The sequence below is a fragment of the Cheilinus undulatus genome, linkage group 5, assembly GCF_018320785.1.
Source record: "Cheilinus undulatus linkage group 5, ASM1832078v1, whole genome shotgun sequence".
Lineage (NCBI taxonomy): Eukaryota > Metazoa > Chordata > Actinopteri > Labriformes > Labridae > Cheilinus > Cheilinus undulatus.
The window spans coordinates 51541615-51560750 of record NC_054869.1 but is presented as its reverse complement, the minus strand read 5'-3'; the positions used below and the strand labels follow the sequence as shown (position 1 = coordinate 51560750).

The 19136-nt window shown below is 38.9% G+C and overlaps 1 protein-coding gene across 1 annotated transcript in view; it reads left to right on the top strand.

The window, feature by feature from the left end:
• Positions 1 to 1335: 1335 nt before the first annotated feature.
• The window catches only part of si:ch211-158d24.2 (multiple epidermal growth factor-like domains protein 9), a 79951-nt gene continuing 62150 nt past the window's right edge, over positions 1336 to 19136 (top strand). Inside the window, exons 1-2 of the mRNA XM_041786636.1 lie at positions 1336 to 1980; positions 11395 to 11599. Coding sequence (XP_041642570.1) covers positions 1440 to 1980; positions 11395 to 11599 — 746 coding nt within the window. The 5' untranslated portion in view covers positions 1336 to 1439. The remainder of the gene's footprint in view (positions 1981 to 11394; positions 11600 to 19136) is intronic.

The window sequence follows — 19136 nt, the reverse complement described above, 5'->3', positions numbered from 1 at the left end:
AACCAATTTCTGCCAAATTGTGCCTATTTTTCTGCCTTAGTTAACCCCTTTATACCAGTTTATATCCATTTTTTCCCATTTCATCACATTTCTACTCAATTTTGTCACTTTAAAGCCATTACAGCCACTTGTTGAAAATTAGCAAGAAGGTGGCAAAAACGGGTTTAAAGTGTCAAAAGGTGACAAAATAGGTTATAGGTGGCAGAAAAGTGGCAAAAGGGGTTTAAGTTGATAAGACATAGTAAAAATGATGAAAAATTGGCAAAAAATGTCCAAATTATAGCAAAATTAGGCAAAAAAGCATCAAAAAGGTAGCAAAAAGGGGTTAAATGTGGCAAAAAGTAGCAAAAAATGGGTCAAAAATGTTCTTTAAAAGTTGCAAAATTGCAAAAAAGCAGCAAAAATGGTTTAAGTTGACAAAATTACTGGCAAAATGGGTAGAAAAATTGGTTAACTTGGTTAAAAGTAGCATGAATAATGATCATTTCAACACAAATTTCAACTCAATAATAGCTTGCCAAATGAGGTAACTGTTAGCCAGGATGCTAGCACCAATGCTACTGATCCAACACACATGCTTATCAATAAATCACATCTGGGGAGGGTCCATTCTCTGGGTTTATTCAGGGGTACGGTGTAGTAATAAGCAAGCTTCTACTTCCTGTGAAAGCCTACAAAATAAAATAGAATAAAACAGATTTGTATAACACGTTGAAAAGCAGCAGACTCAATCCGTGATCATTAAAATGCTGTCAGAAATGACGGTTTCTCTACTCATTATCAAAACACGGTACATTTTCTGGTGTGTAATGAAGAAAAGAATATGCAAGCAGACATTGTTTCATGGGTTTAGCCTTTTATTTAAGCCTTCAGTCTACATGTTTTCATTTCTAAATCACTGATACCAGAAAGAATCAGACTGATGTGAAACCATAGACAAATGTCATTCGTGGGATATCTGAAGCTTAATCTGTGATATTCCCACGACAAAGGGAATTCTACAATTAACGTAGTGTACATCTGGTCTGTTATGTGTACAGCTATGACAGTAACAAACAGTATAGCTCTATTTTAAAGGTAAAATACATTTTAAATATCCATATTAAATTTATGAATGGAAACAGGTTATGTTTTGATCATTTTCAGAGGAGCGAAGACATTAAATAATTTACAAATGTGTCTCCACAGGGTGTTTCAGCGGCTGTCCAATCAAGGAAAGAGCGTGCATCCCCAATCTCGCGTCCTATTGGTTGATCAGTACGTCACTCACAGACGCATCATGGTAGGTTGCGGGGCAGGTGAAGTGTTGACTGTGGTTCATAGGGCAACAAACAGCAGCGTACGCCGCCGGGAGACATCAATGGTGGAGTACGCGTCTATTCAGGGAAAGGTCTGAGAAAGACCGTTACTGGGGCTTACATGGAGAGCTGAAAGTGAATATGAGGCGAACATCCTTAATGATGTACATATCTGCGGTTCTGCTTGTTATTTTGTATGTATATATTGGATTTTCTGAAGCTGCACCTCGCATCAGCCTCTACGATGCGTCGCCTATCACCAGAAAGCCCGGCTCAGCCTCCGACACCTGGGAGACCTTCCACACCGACATGCCTCGTCCTCTACCCGGGAGCAGCGTCTCCCTCGGGCCTCTTACACCGGCGCCTGCTATTGTTTCTGCCGGCCCTACCACCACTGCTACTAGCCCTATTTCTAAAACTGAAACCACCTTCCACCCTCATACAACGGACCCGACTACCACCGCTACAACCCAGGATACTCGATCAAATTCAGCCACAAAAAATCAAATAACAGCGCCGATATCCAGGCTTACAAGCAAAAGATCCACCGATGTCCAGACATCACTTTTTACTCCAGAGAAAACGCTGCAGACCATGGTCTCTCAGCGCACTGAAAACGATGCCTGGGCTGCACATATTACCCATATGGACCCATCTTTTACCTTTCCAGAGTATATTCAAGGTGAGTACATTCTGTTTAGAGAGCTTCTAGGAATAGGAAAAAACAAAATATTTAAATAGAGAGCTGTGGTTTATGGTGCTGTAGAATCAGGTAAAAATAGAAGGGGATTGGGGTTGAAATTGTGGGATTAATCATTTTTAAAAGCATTCATTTTTAGAAAACAACATTCATGTCTAATAGAGGCTGCTAGAAGGAGCAGGGTGGTCGCACGGTGGTTTTTTGACGCAGAGAGCGACCGAATAAACCAGATTGCAACAATGGGCAGACCCCTCAGGTTGCATGGTATAGCCTACCCAACCAGTACATAAATCCCAATTTGACCAAATCATACTAATAAAGCATTATCCATGCACAGCATGAATTTTGCTGTGTAGCCTTTGATATTTTCCAGAGGCCTTTTATTATAGGATGCCAGTGTTACAGTGGGCAGGAAAAGGGGGGCTGTGAGGGGGTGTGAGGTTGATCCTCTTGTTGTTCAGGCAATTTATCCAATCCATCAGTGCACACAGCACCCATACAGACCCCCTGATCCCTTTTTGTTAAAGCAGGCATGTTTGATAGTAACAGGAAATTACAAGAAGCTGCTAAAATAGCTGCTTCATCTCCTCTATTGTTGTTTGCATGGCATGCACAGAACAAGGCCATCCAACCAAAATGGCCAAGCAGGCAGGCCAAGCAAGCCATGAATGAGCAATGACGATGGAGCCCCTCCTCTCACACACCAGCATCCATGTGGATGTGTTGGTCCTCAGCCCTAGCACAGGCTGAGGGATGCTATCTAGAGCGGACCCTTAATGTTAGGGGAAGTCTGCTGGAGCCATAAATGTGGGTATCTAAGCACATGAGAGGATGAGGGGCTGGGGAGTATGGACCAAAAATCACATCTCTATATTTTTCAGGTGAATGGGAGACATGACATGCACTATTATATTTTTAAGTTGCACAATTCAAGAAATCTAACCTTGAATTTAATTCTAGTGAACATCAAATTATTGTAAAACTTAGAGTGGTGACAACAACTAGAAGACAGCTAATATTGGACAGTTTTTAATCTAAAATGTAGACAAACTTCCACAAACTGTCTAACTTGTGCAAAACATTAGCTAACTTCTTTGTACTGATGTTTTCAGAATTTCCAAAAATGCAATGATATGTAAAAAACAGAAACTTAATGATCAGTAATGGTCCCCTTACCAAAAAAATGAGAACAAGGTTTTTCTACACCTTCTTTCCCAAATTTTACCAATGTATCAATGCAACTGAGACAGTGTGCAGGATTTTACCTGCAATCTTTGATAACTAATTACAAGGGCTGGGCAATTAGATTAAATCACAATATGGCCCGCAGCAATTTTCAAATCGCAGAAGTTGCAATATTTGTTTAATATTGATATATTAATATTGCAGTGGCAGAGATTTTATGTACATTATGCAAACATTCAAGTGTCATTTTTTAAATAATGGTTTACATAAATCCTCCTTTTTGTGTTTTATGTTTTTCTCAACCAAAATGAGTGACATAAAAATAATAATTCCTTTAAACAAAGCAAATGACATCAAATTTGCAATACTAGCTAAAATAGTTAGCTCATTCTTTCTAAAACTGATGAAGCCTAGCATTACTTCACAAAAGTCATTCCCCAGCTGGGATCAGCTGGTAGCCAGCCTCACCTCCCCCACCCCAGCAGCCTCCTTTATAGCTTAAAGCTTGTTACACCCCCATATTCAGATTCATGCTACTATGGTTTCATTGCTTCGGTAATAATTTCATTGTCTTCAATACACATGGTCTTATTTATGGAATTATTTATTGCTTGAATTTGTCAAAAAATACAATTACTCAAGAATAATCACAAATTAGTTAATCGCAGTCGCAATATTTGGGGGGGGGGGGGATCACAATTAGATTATTTTTGCAAACTGTTCAGCCCTACTAACTCTAATAAATTACCCAATATTGGGCATTTATGACATATAATTTACTAACAATATTGTAGCATTTTCTAGAAATGGAAATGCCCCCTAGATTTGATAATTAGCACACTGCTGCCGGTGGTTTCTTATGGTCAGGAATAGGGCTGGGTGATATATCGAGTATACTCAATGTATCACGGCTTGTGCCACGTGTGATGTATAAAATGACTATATCGCAAACATCGAGTATAAATCATGTGTATAATGTTGCCACCTCCAGATGAGCTTTTTCCCCCATGATCACACAAGAGTTTCTTGAATAAGACACTCTCATGTCATGAACTTGTCAGAAACTGGTCCAGCGTTTATCAGCACAGATACTGGACTAATGTAATCAAAGCTTTGAGCCTGAATGGTGGACTAGACTGCAGGGTTTTGACTGTCGGCTGCATGCAGGATTGGTGAGTTTTGTGAAGGTTTGCTTTACCCTTAATGAAGAAAATAATCATTTCATAATCAGCAATAGTAAACATAACACAGAAAACATTTCAGAACTGTCCATACACTGTAAAAGACTGAGTATTTCACGATTTATGTATGTATGATTTCTTGTTAAAAGATTGAATTCTTTTTCAAAACAGTGTGCTGAACTTGACTTTTATTTATTTATTTATTTATCTTTATTTAAACTGAGAGCGAGCCCTCATTTAAAATGACGTCAAGCATAAAAATATTGAAAATGCATATCAAATATCTTCAAAAGACATAAAGTACATTAGCAAGTTAAAAATACTGTACATCATATCAATCAGAAAAGGTACATTAAAGTCAGGTGATACAAGTGCAATCAGAGCACAATAAATTCAGCAATAATGATTTGAAATGCTCCACTTCAAATTGTTTTTTACCCTTTCTGCATTCTATTTTTTAAAAATCCAATAAAATGGTCTATTTAAATCACCATACTGTTGTTATTTAGGGCTGAATTGAACATTGTACAGCCACTTAGAGGACATTTCAAAATATCGCGATAAATATCATGTATTGGGATATAGCAAAAATATATAAGCATATCAATTTTAGGCCATATTGCCCAGGCCTAGTCAGGAATCTTTTTTACTGAGCCTGGCCTCTTTCTTTGGTCACCAACCAAGTGTCAGACAAAGACTGAAGAAACACATTACTTAAAGCAGCATGGATCGATATCTTACCTTATATCCTATTTGAACAATATTGATGCATCTGAAACATTTATAAAACTCAGGCCTAAGAGGAGAGAACCTGGAGGCTGTCCATTCTTTTTAATTATCTATACTAGGGCTTTGTAATTATTTTAAGATCATAGCTATTAAAAACAAGTTTACTCACTGATGGTACATCTGAATGAGCATTTCTAAAAAATGTAAACACTCAACACTTAAATATTTGAAGTTGTGACATAATTACTTTAAATGGCAAAAATTTTGCAGTAAAGACTGAAACATTCACCTCACGACAAAACCAACAGACTAAATAAGCATAACACAACATGCAGCAAAATAATAATTTAACCATGATAATCTTGTTTCTGTGAGTGTTAGACATCAAAATTGTGTTTGAAATTAAAACTTGGTTTATTGCCCAACACTAATCTAGATTTATAAGAGGGACCAAAATAAAAATGTCCTACACGGTCGTCTTTGTCAATTAAAATATCATTATTTCCCTGTGCAGACGATGATAAATTAGAGTTATTTTGCCATGCAGGCCCCAAAGCCTGAAGATGAAATCCAGACTGTTTTATTTAATATTCTGATTGATTTTGGCTCGTCCCAACAGGGGTGCTGTCATGTTTTTTGCACTGACCCTTTGTTCTCCATGCTCCGTGCTACCTTACAGTCAGCATTAGCCTCAGTGAAAGGAGGGGGATTAGAAAAGCTGTGCTACAGTCATAAATGGCTCTTCATATCAAAACAAACGGTTTAGAAGAAATAGGCGGGAGCAGAGCTCTGGTTGTTGTGATGGGGGCATCCTATGGTGATCGGTAGTTGAGCATTAAGTCGCCACTTGAGAAGATTTTTCGTGGTGTATTATAAAAGGCCAGTTGTGTTTTTATGCGGTTCTTTCATCCACCTGAAGAGTCACATTTTTGACATTTTTAAAATTACTGTCCTGATCAAATCATCGTGGAATCCTCTGCAACGAAAGCCAAACTCTTCTCTGGAGGTTGTAAGAGTATTTATGACCGTACATAAATTTGATTAATCAGTGAGAGTGAAAACAACATTACTAATCATCACTTAATCTCCTCTGTCAAAAATATGAAACATTGATTTTCCTCCAGCTTTGTTGCTGAGAAGATTTGCTGCTTTTCTTTGTCTTGTGTGTTGCGTTACGTCTAGGTTTCAGCCTGTGACTGAGGATTATGAATGCGGTGAACATGACTGTCAGATCAGCCCTTTTATCGACTCATTTATCGAGTCTTACACCAGAATGATTAATAAGGATGCAAGTGTAAAATATAGATGAGTTCTGACTCTATAAACTCAAAAATATTGCTGCAACTGCATGAGAAAAAAACTTAATGGAAAGTAGAATCCAAATATAAATGCTTTTTTAGCATGTGGACCCTAACACTCCTCATTAAATATGAATCGACCTAAGATGGCGCCCTGTTTACCGTTAAGGCAGTCTGCATAGTGAGGGTTAATTAATGCTGTTTATTTGGACCCCGGACTCTAAATGGAATCTGGGTCTCCATGTGAGGTCATACCTGAAAGCTTTAGCATGCCTTGAAAGCTTATCCAGGACCTCAGTGCTCGTCATAGTTGTAGCCTAAGGGTCTCTGACGTGATATTATCATGTCAACAACAAAGGGCGTCACCGGGGTTAACGCCTCACATCAACTCCATCTGTATTCAGTGACGGGGCAGTGGCCCTACAGACAGGTATACGATGTATTTTACAAACCTCAGGTTTCTTTTCTTCAGTTTTTCCTGAAAGCTGAGAGTGTGGTTTAATACTTGAATGAAAATTAAAAGTGCGGCGACTGGTTCTGCACTGGGGAGCTTCCTTGTAGGGCTGAGCAAATTTAAATGAAAAAAAAATGGCATCACAATATTTTTAGCTTAATGATGACATGCACCACATATTTCAATATTTTTTTTTGTGGAATAAATAACAAATGGTCATCACAACACCATAGATACAAACTTTATTATTATAGTAAAAGTCAGACAACATTGAAACTTGTAAGATACCACCGCAAAAAAAGGAAGTCATACACACTCAATATTAGGAAATTTTTTTATTTTATAATTATCAAAAATTACAGAGAAACTCATGAGGTTGTCAAAAATTTCTATACACTTAAATACCATGGGTTTTGAAAAGACAAATCTCCATTTAAAGATTTTAGCCTTTATTCAGATTCTGAAAGATTTGCAGGAATGATTATGCGATTATGCAAAATAATATTGCAATTGTAGTTTAGTACATGATTGTTATTAGGTTCCTTGTCTTGGGTTGTTTTTCAAAAACTTACAGTAAAAAAATCATTCTATATTATAACCTACATTCAGCCAGGAAGTAATCATACATTTAACCATTTTATACAAAATGGATCTACAGTTTTACTCGGCAGAGAAGGCTCTACTGAAAAGATGCTCCCCAGGTTGGTCAAGCAGCATGCTTTGACTTTCCAGGGAGTGCATAGCTAGTATTCCTCGTCTGTATACATACATTTATGAGCATGTGCTTTGAAAACAATTAAAATGATTTCAGAAGCAATAAATCCATAGTAACATGAATCTGAATATGAGGGTGCAGCTGTATGCTATAAAGGAGACAGCTGGGGTGGAGGAGGTGAAGCTTTGCCAGCAACAGCAGCATGGTGCATCAGCATCAATGCAAGCAGGGATTAATGAGAGGTACGTTATATTTAAATAGACCGCTATGTTCAGATGCTGAGCTGTGATTGCTGTGGGAGCTGGGAGGCAAAAATTGGTATCAGCTGATCAGGGCTGGGGGTACGACTTCTGGGAAATAACACAAAGTTTCAAATAAATTCGCCTCTCTCTTTCTCCACCTTTCAGAAAATGTGTGCTAAAACAAGCTGTTCTCAGATTTTCCCCTCATGATGTCATGTGGAGAATTAGCCCCGCCCCCAAGTTCAGATGCCCCCCCCGCTTGGAAGAAAGTTCTGCCCTTCTCTCCTGATCCTCCTCTTAGGATCAGGAGAGCCACATCCATGAAGCCACATCCATGTCCTGAAATGGACGTGGTCGGGGGGGGTACAGACAGCTCAGTAAGATTTAAAGCCACAGACACAGAAACAATTCGTCTTGAGCAGGGCTGAAACAGAAGATTTTTTAGACATACAAAAATCCAATACTGGAGTGTTTTTTCAGCAACAAACTTCACAGGCATGTTTTGGGGACCTCTGAGACCAAATAAACCTGTTTTAAAGGGGTAAAATATGTCCCCTTTAAATATGCAATGCTAAAATTGTATTTACATCCATAAACTGTAATTAATTGTGATTAACTTTTGAAAGTCAGCTGTTTTTCATGTTTTAAAAAATGGTTGCCAGCTCTACTGGAATATAAATCCTTCTGAATTACGCATAATAACTAACATTATAATTCCCCATAAGGACTAACCATTGGACCTAGCATCTATTTAGCTAAAATCAGCATCAACATATGGATGTAAACATTAGTGTCATTTGTCTCACTGGAAAAAATATAACTGGATGTGTTGCCCAGCCCTACTACCACTGCTGTTATATCTTCTGTAGAAGCCCAGACAGGTGATTTAGGCAAAAAAGGAGTAGTGAGACATGACTTGTCCTGAACAGCCTGCCGCTGCCCGTGTCTGAATACCAGCCATGCTGTCACACCACTTTACAGCAGTCGGAGAGATAGAAGAGAGGTGAACTCTTTTCGCCCTCCTCTCTCCACTACACACGGGTCCAGTTCAATCTACATCAAACCTGTTGTGTGGCTTTACAGATCTCACCCCCCCCCCACACACAACCCCGATCCCACACACCTAGAGGACGCTTGCTTTTAACAATGAATCGCAGTGTGTGAGGTGAAAAGCGTTCAGTGGATCTCACACATTCTGCGGCGTGATCGGAGCCGACACTTCTTCTCCAGTGGCCTTTACTGTAGCAAAGGGTCTGACAGTGCGCTCCACAGGCTTGCATAACCACAGGCCTTTCTTTGTTACATAAAAAACAACAGTAGAAGAAGAGCATAATCTGAGTGGGGCACCAGGGCAGATTTACATTAAAATTCAGCTGCCCTTTACTGAAATGCTAGCAAAGGTATTGTGCTCAACCTGTATGCATTCCACCTAAGAGAAACATTTTTATTCTAATCTCACATCTCTTTATCTTGTCTGCTTTCTTTGTTTGCCTGCCAGCACCAAATGGAGACGTAGAGTCAGGCATGCAGTCGTCACATGCCACACCTAACCTGAGATCAGATGAATAATAGATAACCACTCTGTGCTTTACAGGGTCATCCACATGTGTGTCATTACATCCTGTGGATGCACTAGTTAGAACTGAACAAAAGCTCCCATTGCAGCAGCTTTCAGTTAATCGTGTTTGCCGTGTTTACTGCAAAAACATACACCTGCATGGGCTGAATGAACCATCTACAAACTTACTGCTCTAAAGTGGGAATAGTCCTTTAAAGGAATGAATCACACACGCTTCTTTTATGATGTTCTCCTCTCTACACCACGGTCCAAATTATTATACAACTGATATTTTTCTCTGATTTTCCTATATAGTTGATGTAAATGACAGTCAGTATCATTTTCAAATTATCAACCGTTTGAGTATAATTCAGATTTTATTGAAAAAACCTCCCAATGATGACTATTATTTTTCAAAAATAAAAAACTCATAATGTACAGGTCCACATTAATATGCACAACAGAGTTTTAAAACATTTTAGAGGTTTTAAAGAACTAAAAATGGTCATTTGTTGAATTTGCAGTGTCGGTAGGACATATTTTCTGAAATCAAAGCTATTTCAATCAAAAAGATCTTAATAGGCCAAGTTCCATGTTAACATAGGAGCCCTTCTTTAATATCATCTTCACAATTCTTGCATTTATTAAACTTGTGAGTTTTTGTAGAGTTTCTGCTTGAATTTCTTTGCAAGATTTCAGAATATCCTCCTAGAGCTGCTGTTTTGATGTGAACTGCCTCCCACCCTCATAGATCTTTAGCTTGAGGATGCTCCAAAGGTTCTCAGTAGGGTTGAGGTGAGGGGAGGATGGGGGCCAAACCATGAGTTTCTCTCCTTTTATGCCCATAGCAGCCAATGACATAGAGGGATTCTTTGCAACATTTTTCCTACGGAAGGCACAGTTCTTCTTTTTGTACCATGGAAGAAAGTGGTTAGTCAGAAACTCTATATACTTTGCCGAGGTCATTTTCACACCTTCAGGGACCCTAAAGGGGCCTACCAGCTCTCTCCCCATGATTCCAGCCCCAAAACATGACCCCGCCCCCTTCTTGCTGACATCCCAGCCTTGTTGAGACATGGTGGCCATCCACCAACCATCCACTACTCCATCCATCTGGACCATCCAGGGTTGCACGGATTTCATCAGTAAACAAGACAGTTAAAAATGAGTCTTCATGTGTTTCTAGGCCCACTGCAACCATTTCTGCTTGTGAGCATTGGTTAGGGGTAGCTAAATAGTAGGTTTATACATGACTGCAAGCCTTTAGAGGATCCTACACCTTAAGGTTGGTGGGACTCCAGAGGCAACAGCAGCTTTGTAATCGCATTTTAGCAGTTGCTCTCTTAATCTGATGAATTTGTCAGGCAGAAACCTTTCTCATAATGCCTTTATCTGCACAAACCCATCTGTGCTCTGAATCAGCCACAAATTTCTTCACAGTACGATGATCATGCTTAAGCTTTCATGAAATATCTAATGTTTTCATACCTTGTCCAAGGCATTACACTATTTGAGGCTTTGCAGCAGCAGCGATCCTTTTTTTCCCATATTGCTGAAACCTGTGGCCTGCTTAATAATGTGGAGCGTCCTTCTTAAGTAGTTTTCCTTTAATTGGGCTCACCTGGCAAACTGATTATCACAGGTGTCTGAGATTGATTTCAGTGATCCAAAGAGCCATGAGACACAACACCATGCATGAGTTTTACTGAAAAACAAAAAATTGAATGCTTATGACACTAAAATAAATTTTGCATAATAATTTGGAACACTGTGTAAATCAGCTAAATCAAGAGGACATGGCGGTTCAAGTCCAACCTCTCTCTTTCTCCTGATTTCTGACTCTTTTTATTATCCTTTCAAAATAAGAGCATGGAAGCCCCCTCAAAACCCTCATAGAATTTAACTTACTCTTAGAAACTGCTCTATCCTTTCATGGAGTTTTATTCCAGCCTAAACACTTTATCCATGTATTGCTCCTGACTCATGCAGATTTTGTCTCTCTCTTCTTCTCCGTGTCCTCTCCCATCTCTCCAGAGAGTCCTTGTAACTGCAGCAGTGGTAGTGAGGGGATTCTGGATCCACAAGACTGTGATCAGAGCACCGGTCAGTGCTCGTGTCTGTTGGGCTACACGGGGCTGCAGTGTGAGGAATGTGAGGAGGGATACTTCACAAACGGCACCAGTGGCTGTCTGCCCTGCGCCTGCGACTCCTTCGGCGCCGTGAACCCCCTCTGTGACAGGTGAGGCTGCTCGCTCTTCTTCTGTTATGCTCTCACTCGGAGGAACTCGCCCTGTGGTACTTACTGTGTGATGGGGGCGATAGTTCCCTGTGTCAGCATGCTGGTGTTGGAGGAAAAAGAGCTAAAACAATGTGACGTTTTTAGGGGAAGTGAGCCTGAACTAATGAATCCATGTTTGTGTTAAGATGATAATAATGTTTTTGTAAACAAACCCAAGTTAAAGGTCAAAACCTCAGTATTCCATTCAGAATACTTTTTACTCTGCAACATCATACCCTTGGGCTTTTTAGTGAAACATCTCAGGAACAGGAGGTGGGAGTGTGTTAAATTTGGGACTCAAGGATCAGGTTTTGATACTGAAAGGTATAGTTCTGTATTTTGATGTAGGGTTGCAAGAGATGCTTTCCTAGGTGGTATACAGTCAGTGTGATCAGTGCAGCTCCAAAGGCAGGAAGCACTTAGAGCTGACAGGAACTAGCTGTGCTGGCTTTTTGATAACCATGTCCTGATTAAGCAGATGGAATATGTTACTAGAGCCGTTTGGGGCTCCAAGCTGTGCTGTTACAGGTGCTACTAAGGATGGGAATTGAGTACTGGTTCCAGTTGGTTCAATCAGGCGACATAATTTAGATTTAATCTTACTGATTCCCTTATTAATGCCTTACTTCCTTGAAAAACATGGTTTTGCAAGAGGCAGTCAGCAATGTGCAACATCTATGGTACAATGATTTTATGCCAGGCATGCATCTCTTTGCACAAGAACTGTTAATTTTGTACAAGATTTTCAACTTATTTGTAAATGTCCGGAGATCTAGGATCCAGACTCTAGTTTTATATACTAGTTTTATTTTTTATTTTTTTTAATTCTAATTCAAGTTCAGAGATTAAAGATCTAGACAGCTGTTTATTTTAACTGAGATGTTTCCAACAAAAGAGAGTTTTTTGTCTATTTTAGCAGGTTCTCCTTCCAAACACTTGATGTTTAACATTTTTAGTTATCTAAACTGTTTATTATAGACAGTAACTTTTCATTGACTCTTGCTGAAGGTGACATATGTCTGGTCCAGTGTTCAGAGAGAAAAAGACTCAATACAGTTTGAGTTTACAGTGAAAACCTGTATAGTCTACTTTTTCTAAAAGGAAAATTCACAGGAAGGAATGGATAAGGGAATTGTTAAAGAATTCAATCAATAAGAAGAATCGATAATGGCACCAATTTCAATAAAATCCTTTTAATTCCCATCCCTGGATGAGTACAGTATAGCCCCCCACCCTCTTGTTTAGACTCAAAAGGAAAACAAGACAATATCAGCAGTTCAGCCACACTGTTAGAGTAAGAAAGTAATTTAGGTGTAGCTTTGCACATTTTCTCTCCTTTAAATACTAATCTATTTATTTTGTCTCTATATTAGGATTGTAAGATTGTCTTACATGTAATCCTTTTCTAATATTAATTTATTTGAGTATTTTTGGCTTATCAGGAAATCTGAGCTCGATTACTTTGTCCTGCTGCTGCAAATTGACCTTCTGCCATAAAGTGAAAGGAACTGTAGTAAAGTGAGGAAAGACACAGGGGGTCCATTCGAATAGTCCTTTTTGCTTAGGAAGGTTCCTACCTGAGTGAAACGACCCGAAAGTATTTTAGTGTCGGCCATGATAAAGGCCGTTTGTCTGATTGATAAGGAAAGGAGCTTCATTACCTCCGTTATTATTTCCTTTAGCCTAGGAAACACTGGACCATCCTTTACCAAAGGAGGGACGAAAAGACGACCCATGATTCTTTGCGTAAACTTAATTAAAAGTGACGCATCTGTTGACCGCTCATCAAAATAAGCGATCGATTTGACTGTAACTTTACTAGCCCCGATTTAAACAGTAAAATTCACTGTTAAACTTATAATACATATGACAAACTGAAGGAATATTACAGACATGAAAACTATGTCATTCCACTTATGATAACCATTTCATTTCTTTCCATTTCTATTTTTATCCAAACAGTAAACCAATTTTGCTATTTTGAAATCTAAAAGTAAATGTGATAAAAGTTTGTAAATCACAATAATTTCAAGCGATAAAGTTGGCATACTGCCATATTGTGATTATTATATTTATCATCATAATTAGGCATGTAAGAAGAGCTTTGTAGAGCTTTATACATGACAAGCTAAAAAAGACCGAACCAGAGTAGACTGATAAAACTAACAGTGACGGGAGAATTTTAAAAAATGAATAGGTAGGGAATAAAAGAAAATGATTTAATGTCGTTGTGATACAGAAGGACTTGGATATTATTCATATAGTTGTATTGACTTTGCAGAGAATTCAGAGAAAAGTTTCTGCTATTCTAGATGTTCACAGTCACAGTTCCTCGTCCCGAAGAGACTTTAGGATATAAAAATCTTAATGAGCTTGTATTTATCACTAAGGTTTTCATGTTTCATTCACTACACTAAACACGAACACACTGAGTGGTAGATGTGAACTTTGTAGTCCATCCACTTTAAATTGTATTTTTACTCACAAAACACACATCTGCCTAGGGAAAGTGTGGTTGGATTCCCTAATCAGCACTGTTCTCCTTTCCTCTTACTCCCACCTTTCCTTCACCCTGTATTTTTCACCAGGGTTAAGGAAACGTGACCCCTGCAAAGCACATGCTCTGAGGGGAGGGGCTTCAATTAAGCAGGACAGAGAGCAACAGTAGTCGCTGTTTAGGTTGTTCAACTTTATTTTGTAACTTTTGCTTTTGTTTTGTTTTGTTTTTAAAATAAATCGATAGATTGCTCTATTTTACACGGGCCTTTTTTACACTACGCTATCACCGTGGAATACAGGAGTTAGGATACTTTGTGTCTTGCAAGAAGTGGCAAGGAAGTTTTTGTTTTTGTTTTTGCCACTATGCACACAATAAAATAATTTTCTTTATATATTTTCAGAGGAAATCTCAAAGGCATCTATGACAATGGGTTATGTTTTTATAGCTGCACAGAAAACCCCATGATGCCTGATTATTTACACGGCTGATTTTAAAGGGAAGACCAAAAAAAAGAGTCCACAAATAGTTGGAGATACCGGTCAGCTTTAAAGAGGAACCTGTGTGAGTACCATCACTGCAGACGGGGTCATATTTACAACACGATTCAGTTTAGTATGTGGAAAACTGACCTCTAAATGAATGATGGTAAACATGGATAATATACTGGGGAGATTTATGCCTGACTTTGTTGTCAGCAGCATACTGTAAATCTTCCTCTACTTTGAACAATAGAACAACTATACTAAATCTGTCTGATGCTTGTGGATTCAGCCTGAAGGGAGTTTTTCTCACTCTGGTCCTCATCCACCTGTTTACTGTGCTTATAGGTAGAGTAAAACAGCTGTCCTCTGGTGTAATTTTTTCTTCTGTAAATTTATGGTTCCATCACTTTTGTTTATTTCAGACCCATTCCTATTGTCTCTTTATTTCTAGTGTGAAATATTTGAAGGACACAGAGGCAGTTATTCCAGCTGCTTAGGAACACTGCATAAAGTGTAGTCTCGTTGAATAACAATACTAATCCATAGAGAATAATCACAACTCAGTTGTTTAGTTTCTATCAGCATTTGTGAAAGGTTTAAGAGCCTCATAAGCTCCTTATTTTTCTAAAGCCTACTTCTGAACTATGTAGTTCAATCTCAGCCTGATCAAACTTTACTCCAGTAGCAATTGAAAGCTGCTATAACAAAATAAAACCGGCTGATATTTTCTCAGGAGATGATGCAGACCAAAGCAGAGCTTAAAGGAGACTTAATGTTGGACTTCAGTCTTTTAGCAGCCTGGAAAATAAATCCAAATCAGCCAACTGTTTCTCAAGACCTTTTAATACCAGTTCAACCAGTACATGATCACCATTTGATTTAGCATTTTTAGGTGTTATTTTAGAAAATACACTATGAAGGGGCTTGATGTGATTATGATTATGCTGTGTTAACAGGAGTTACACAAAACAACACAACAGTTTTCCCTTTCAGTTTCCCTCTGACACACCAGCCAAGTTTCTATTACCTTGACATGTTTCGACTGCAGACTCATGTTGCTGTGACTTGTCTAATCAGCAGATCTTGTACAGGTTTGTAGTGCCACATTATGTAATAACGCTGCATTATGTAATAACCCTAACCATAGGACTTAGTGTGGGCTCCAAGGTATGCCCTACCTAACTACCTTGCCCTAACTCTAACTGCTTAGTGACTTATGCCTAAACCTAACCCCCCTTCAGGGCTCTAGACTAAACACCTAACCTTAACCCTAGGACTTAAGGTGGGCTCCAGGGTATACCCTACTACCTTGCCCTAACCCTAACCGCTTAGTGGCTTACAAAATGTGGCGTTATTACATTATTACATAATGCGGCATTATTACATAATGTGGCGCTACAAGGTTCAGTCATCCTGTCTGGTCTGAAAAGACAGCTGGAAGTTAGCTGGCTAGTGAAAAACGTAATAAGAATACAGGGAATACTCCCGTGGAGACAGTATGAACTAAGGATTCTAACCGTCTATTTTCCATATTCGACTATCCAACTAGTCTAAAGAGGAGAAAATCTCTAGAGAACAGTCAAATTCCACACAGTCTCATTGTGTCAGCGGGTGTGATGTTAGCCTGATATACTCTCTACAGCGTGGCTAACATTAGCAGCTAGCGCCACCAGCCTTCGTTCCTCTTTGCAGATTAATATCACTGTTCCTGCTACACGCTAACCGCCAAGCCAACACTAAGCTTCTCATATTTACATTCGGTGAAGTGCAACAAAGGAAGGCAGCGGCCATTCACTTAAGCTACAGTTGCTTCTAGTGGCGGGTAGTTCATGACGGTTTAAAAGAGCATTATAGACAGGGATTTCAAGCCAGTGTTTATAAAACGTGACAGGTAATTAGTTTAACTTACTTGTAGAACCCGCACCGGCTAAATTAATTAACAAATTTAACCGTTCTACCTATGAAATGTGCGCATCCCTAGTATGAACTTTTATAGACTTTACACAAATATTAGTAAAGGAGAAACTGTATTTTTTGTTTAAAGGAACCCTGCATGATCAGACAAGTTCATCTTGTTGGATATATATTTGTATCATATACATATTGAACTAAAAAACTCTCTAAATATCTGCATTTTGAGTCATTTGAGTTTATAAATTCACCAGGAGGCCGCCATGCGCTGTGACGTCACGGTTCTGCAGAGCTCGCGGTCCCTATGCAGTAACCGCTGTTCCAGACTGGCAGTCAGAGTTACGTCTGCACCTCAGAGATGCAGCACATCTGACGCAGGGAGAATTCTAAAATTTGAGGTCTCCTCTATTTTTTATTTGCATCACGAGCTGTTATCTGTCAATCTAGACAAGAAAATGATAAATACAGAGCCATATTTACCTTGTTGTAGCAAATATTTACATCCACATCTGCAGAATCTGTTTGAAATCAGTTTCTTGATGAACCAGATGAAGGCCGCGAGCTAAATGCGTCTGTTTGATAAAGTTGTTCCCCGAACTTCTACTCTTTATGAAGCTTTCTGTTTCCACACGGTTCAGGTAAAGATAAACACAGAACCAAAGCACTTCCGGTTTGTGCTTTTCAAAATAAAAATCCAGTTTAGCATTTCTATAGAGAAACTCTGTTTGTATGTACCTACTGCTTTTATTTTGAAAACCTCCCGACACGCTTCCGCTATACACTGTATCTGACTTGTAGGGAGTTTTATTGAGGTAAAATGTAGGAGGAATGACAGAGCTTTGACAGCAGGGAGACAAAACCAACATGCAGTAAACTCGTGTCTGGTATGAAAACTGTTATGGCAGCAACAGCTGCAAGCAGAAAAAACGTCTGAAAAAAGGTTAATAACAACGGCGAAGATCGCTGCAGCACTGTGACGTCAAAACATGGCGGCCTCCTGGTGAGTTTGTGAGCTCAAATTTACTCAAACTGCAGATATCTGGGTATTTAGTGAGTTTTTTAGTTCAATATACACTTGAGAGATGCAAAAATCTATCCAACAAGATAAACTTGTCTGATCATGCATGGTACCTTTTAAGAAATGACAAAATATGAGTGCCTGACGGAGGCTGTTGTCCTTGAAGTGGGTGGCCCAGGTTCAGACCCAGGCTGTGGTTCCTTTCTCACGTCATTACCCACACTATCTTTTCACAAAACCCCAGAGATTTAAGGAAAAAAACGCTTTCAGAACAACCTTTTTGTCATTGACTTTGAGTCAGTGTTAATTTTGGCAGCTATTTTTAATCTTCGTCTTAGTCTTTAGACGAAATGTCTTTTAGTTTTAGTCACATTTTAGTCATTTCAGTCCTTTTTAGTTTAAATGATGAAAACTCAAAAACATTGTAGTCTAGGTTTAGTCCATAGAAAGTCCTCACATTTTAGTCTTTACTTTTAATCCAAGCATTTATTTTCTTGCCTAAAGCTGGGACCAAATCATGGTAGTGTGCTCTCTACACTCTCCCAAACCTGGGGTCACTGCTTTCTACAGCTTAGAGGCAGAATAGCTACAGATGCATTGTTTTTTTTTTTTTTTTTTTTTACAAAAACTACATTACATTTTAGTCAGTTTTAGTCATCACAGAACTATTTTTGTTAGTCTTAGTCTAGTTTTTGTCATGGAAAAAAAGGCTGTTGACTAACATTTTTAGTCATAGTCATAGTCAACGAAATTAACACTGCTTTAACTCCCAATTTTGGGCCAGACCCGCTGCCCCAACAATCAGGTGCCATAGTTGAGATTGGCTGCAGGTGTGGTATCATTATTTCACAGCTCTCAGTGGAGTTGGAACCTCCCTCATCTCAAACCTTGCATGCCAAACATGTTTGATATTTATTTTTCCAGATCGGGCTGCCATGGAATACCCTGAAGTGTCTGAGTCCACAGCTGACACTTTGAGCACTGGCAGCTCTCATCATTATTATAAAACCAATGTATCTCACATTTCTAGTGCCTGGCAACCTGAGCGCTGAAAACACCCTTGGCATCAACTGTTTGATCAGAAATCTTTGACAGATCTGACTCATCCAGGATGTAATTTACAGTTCTACAGTTCCTGTTAAAGCTAGGATGGGATTTCTACACAGCTTTGCATTTCCTGGTCATATTTCATTGAGTAATAGAAACTATAAAGCTATTTAAAACAGACCTTATAAATACTACAGCGAGAAGAAGTCAGTTTTCAGATCTAGCTGCAACAGGCAACTAGTTAGATGAGCTCTGGGCCTGCCGGTAGGAAGTAGAGCGGCTTTGGAAGCAGACTCTTACAGCAGTGAGAGTGAGCTGGCTGAAAGTGTCACCTACTAGATCTTATAAAAGAAGAAGAGCCATAAAATTATGGCAGCGACATGAGTGCCTTTATAATGTTTAATGCAAGACATTCCCTAGAACGACAACTATCCTTCATTCAGAAGATTATAATGCCAAAAATCCACTGAAAGTGTCTTTATGTCTGTAATCTCCCAGGTTTTTTTTAAACTGGTTAGGATTTGATAATCGATGCTGATG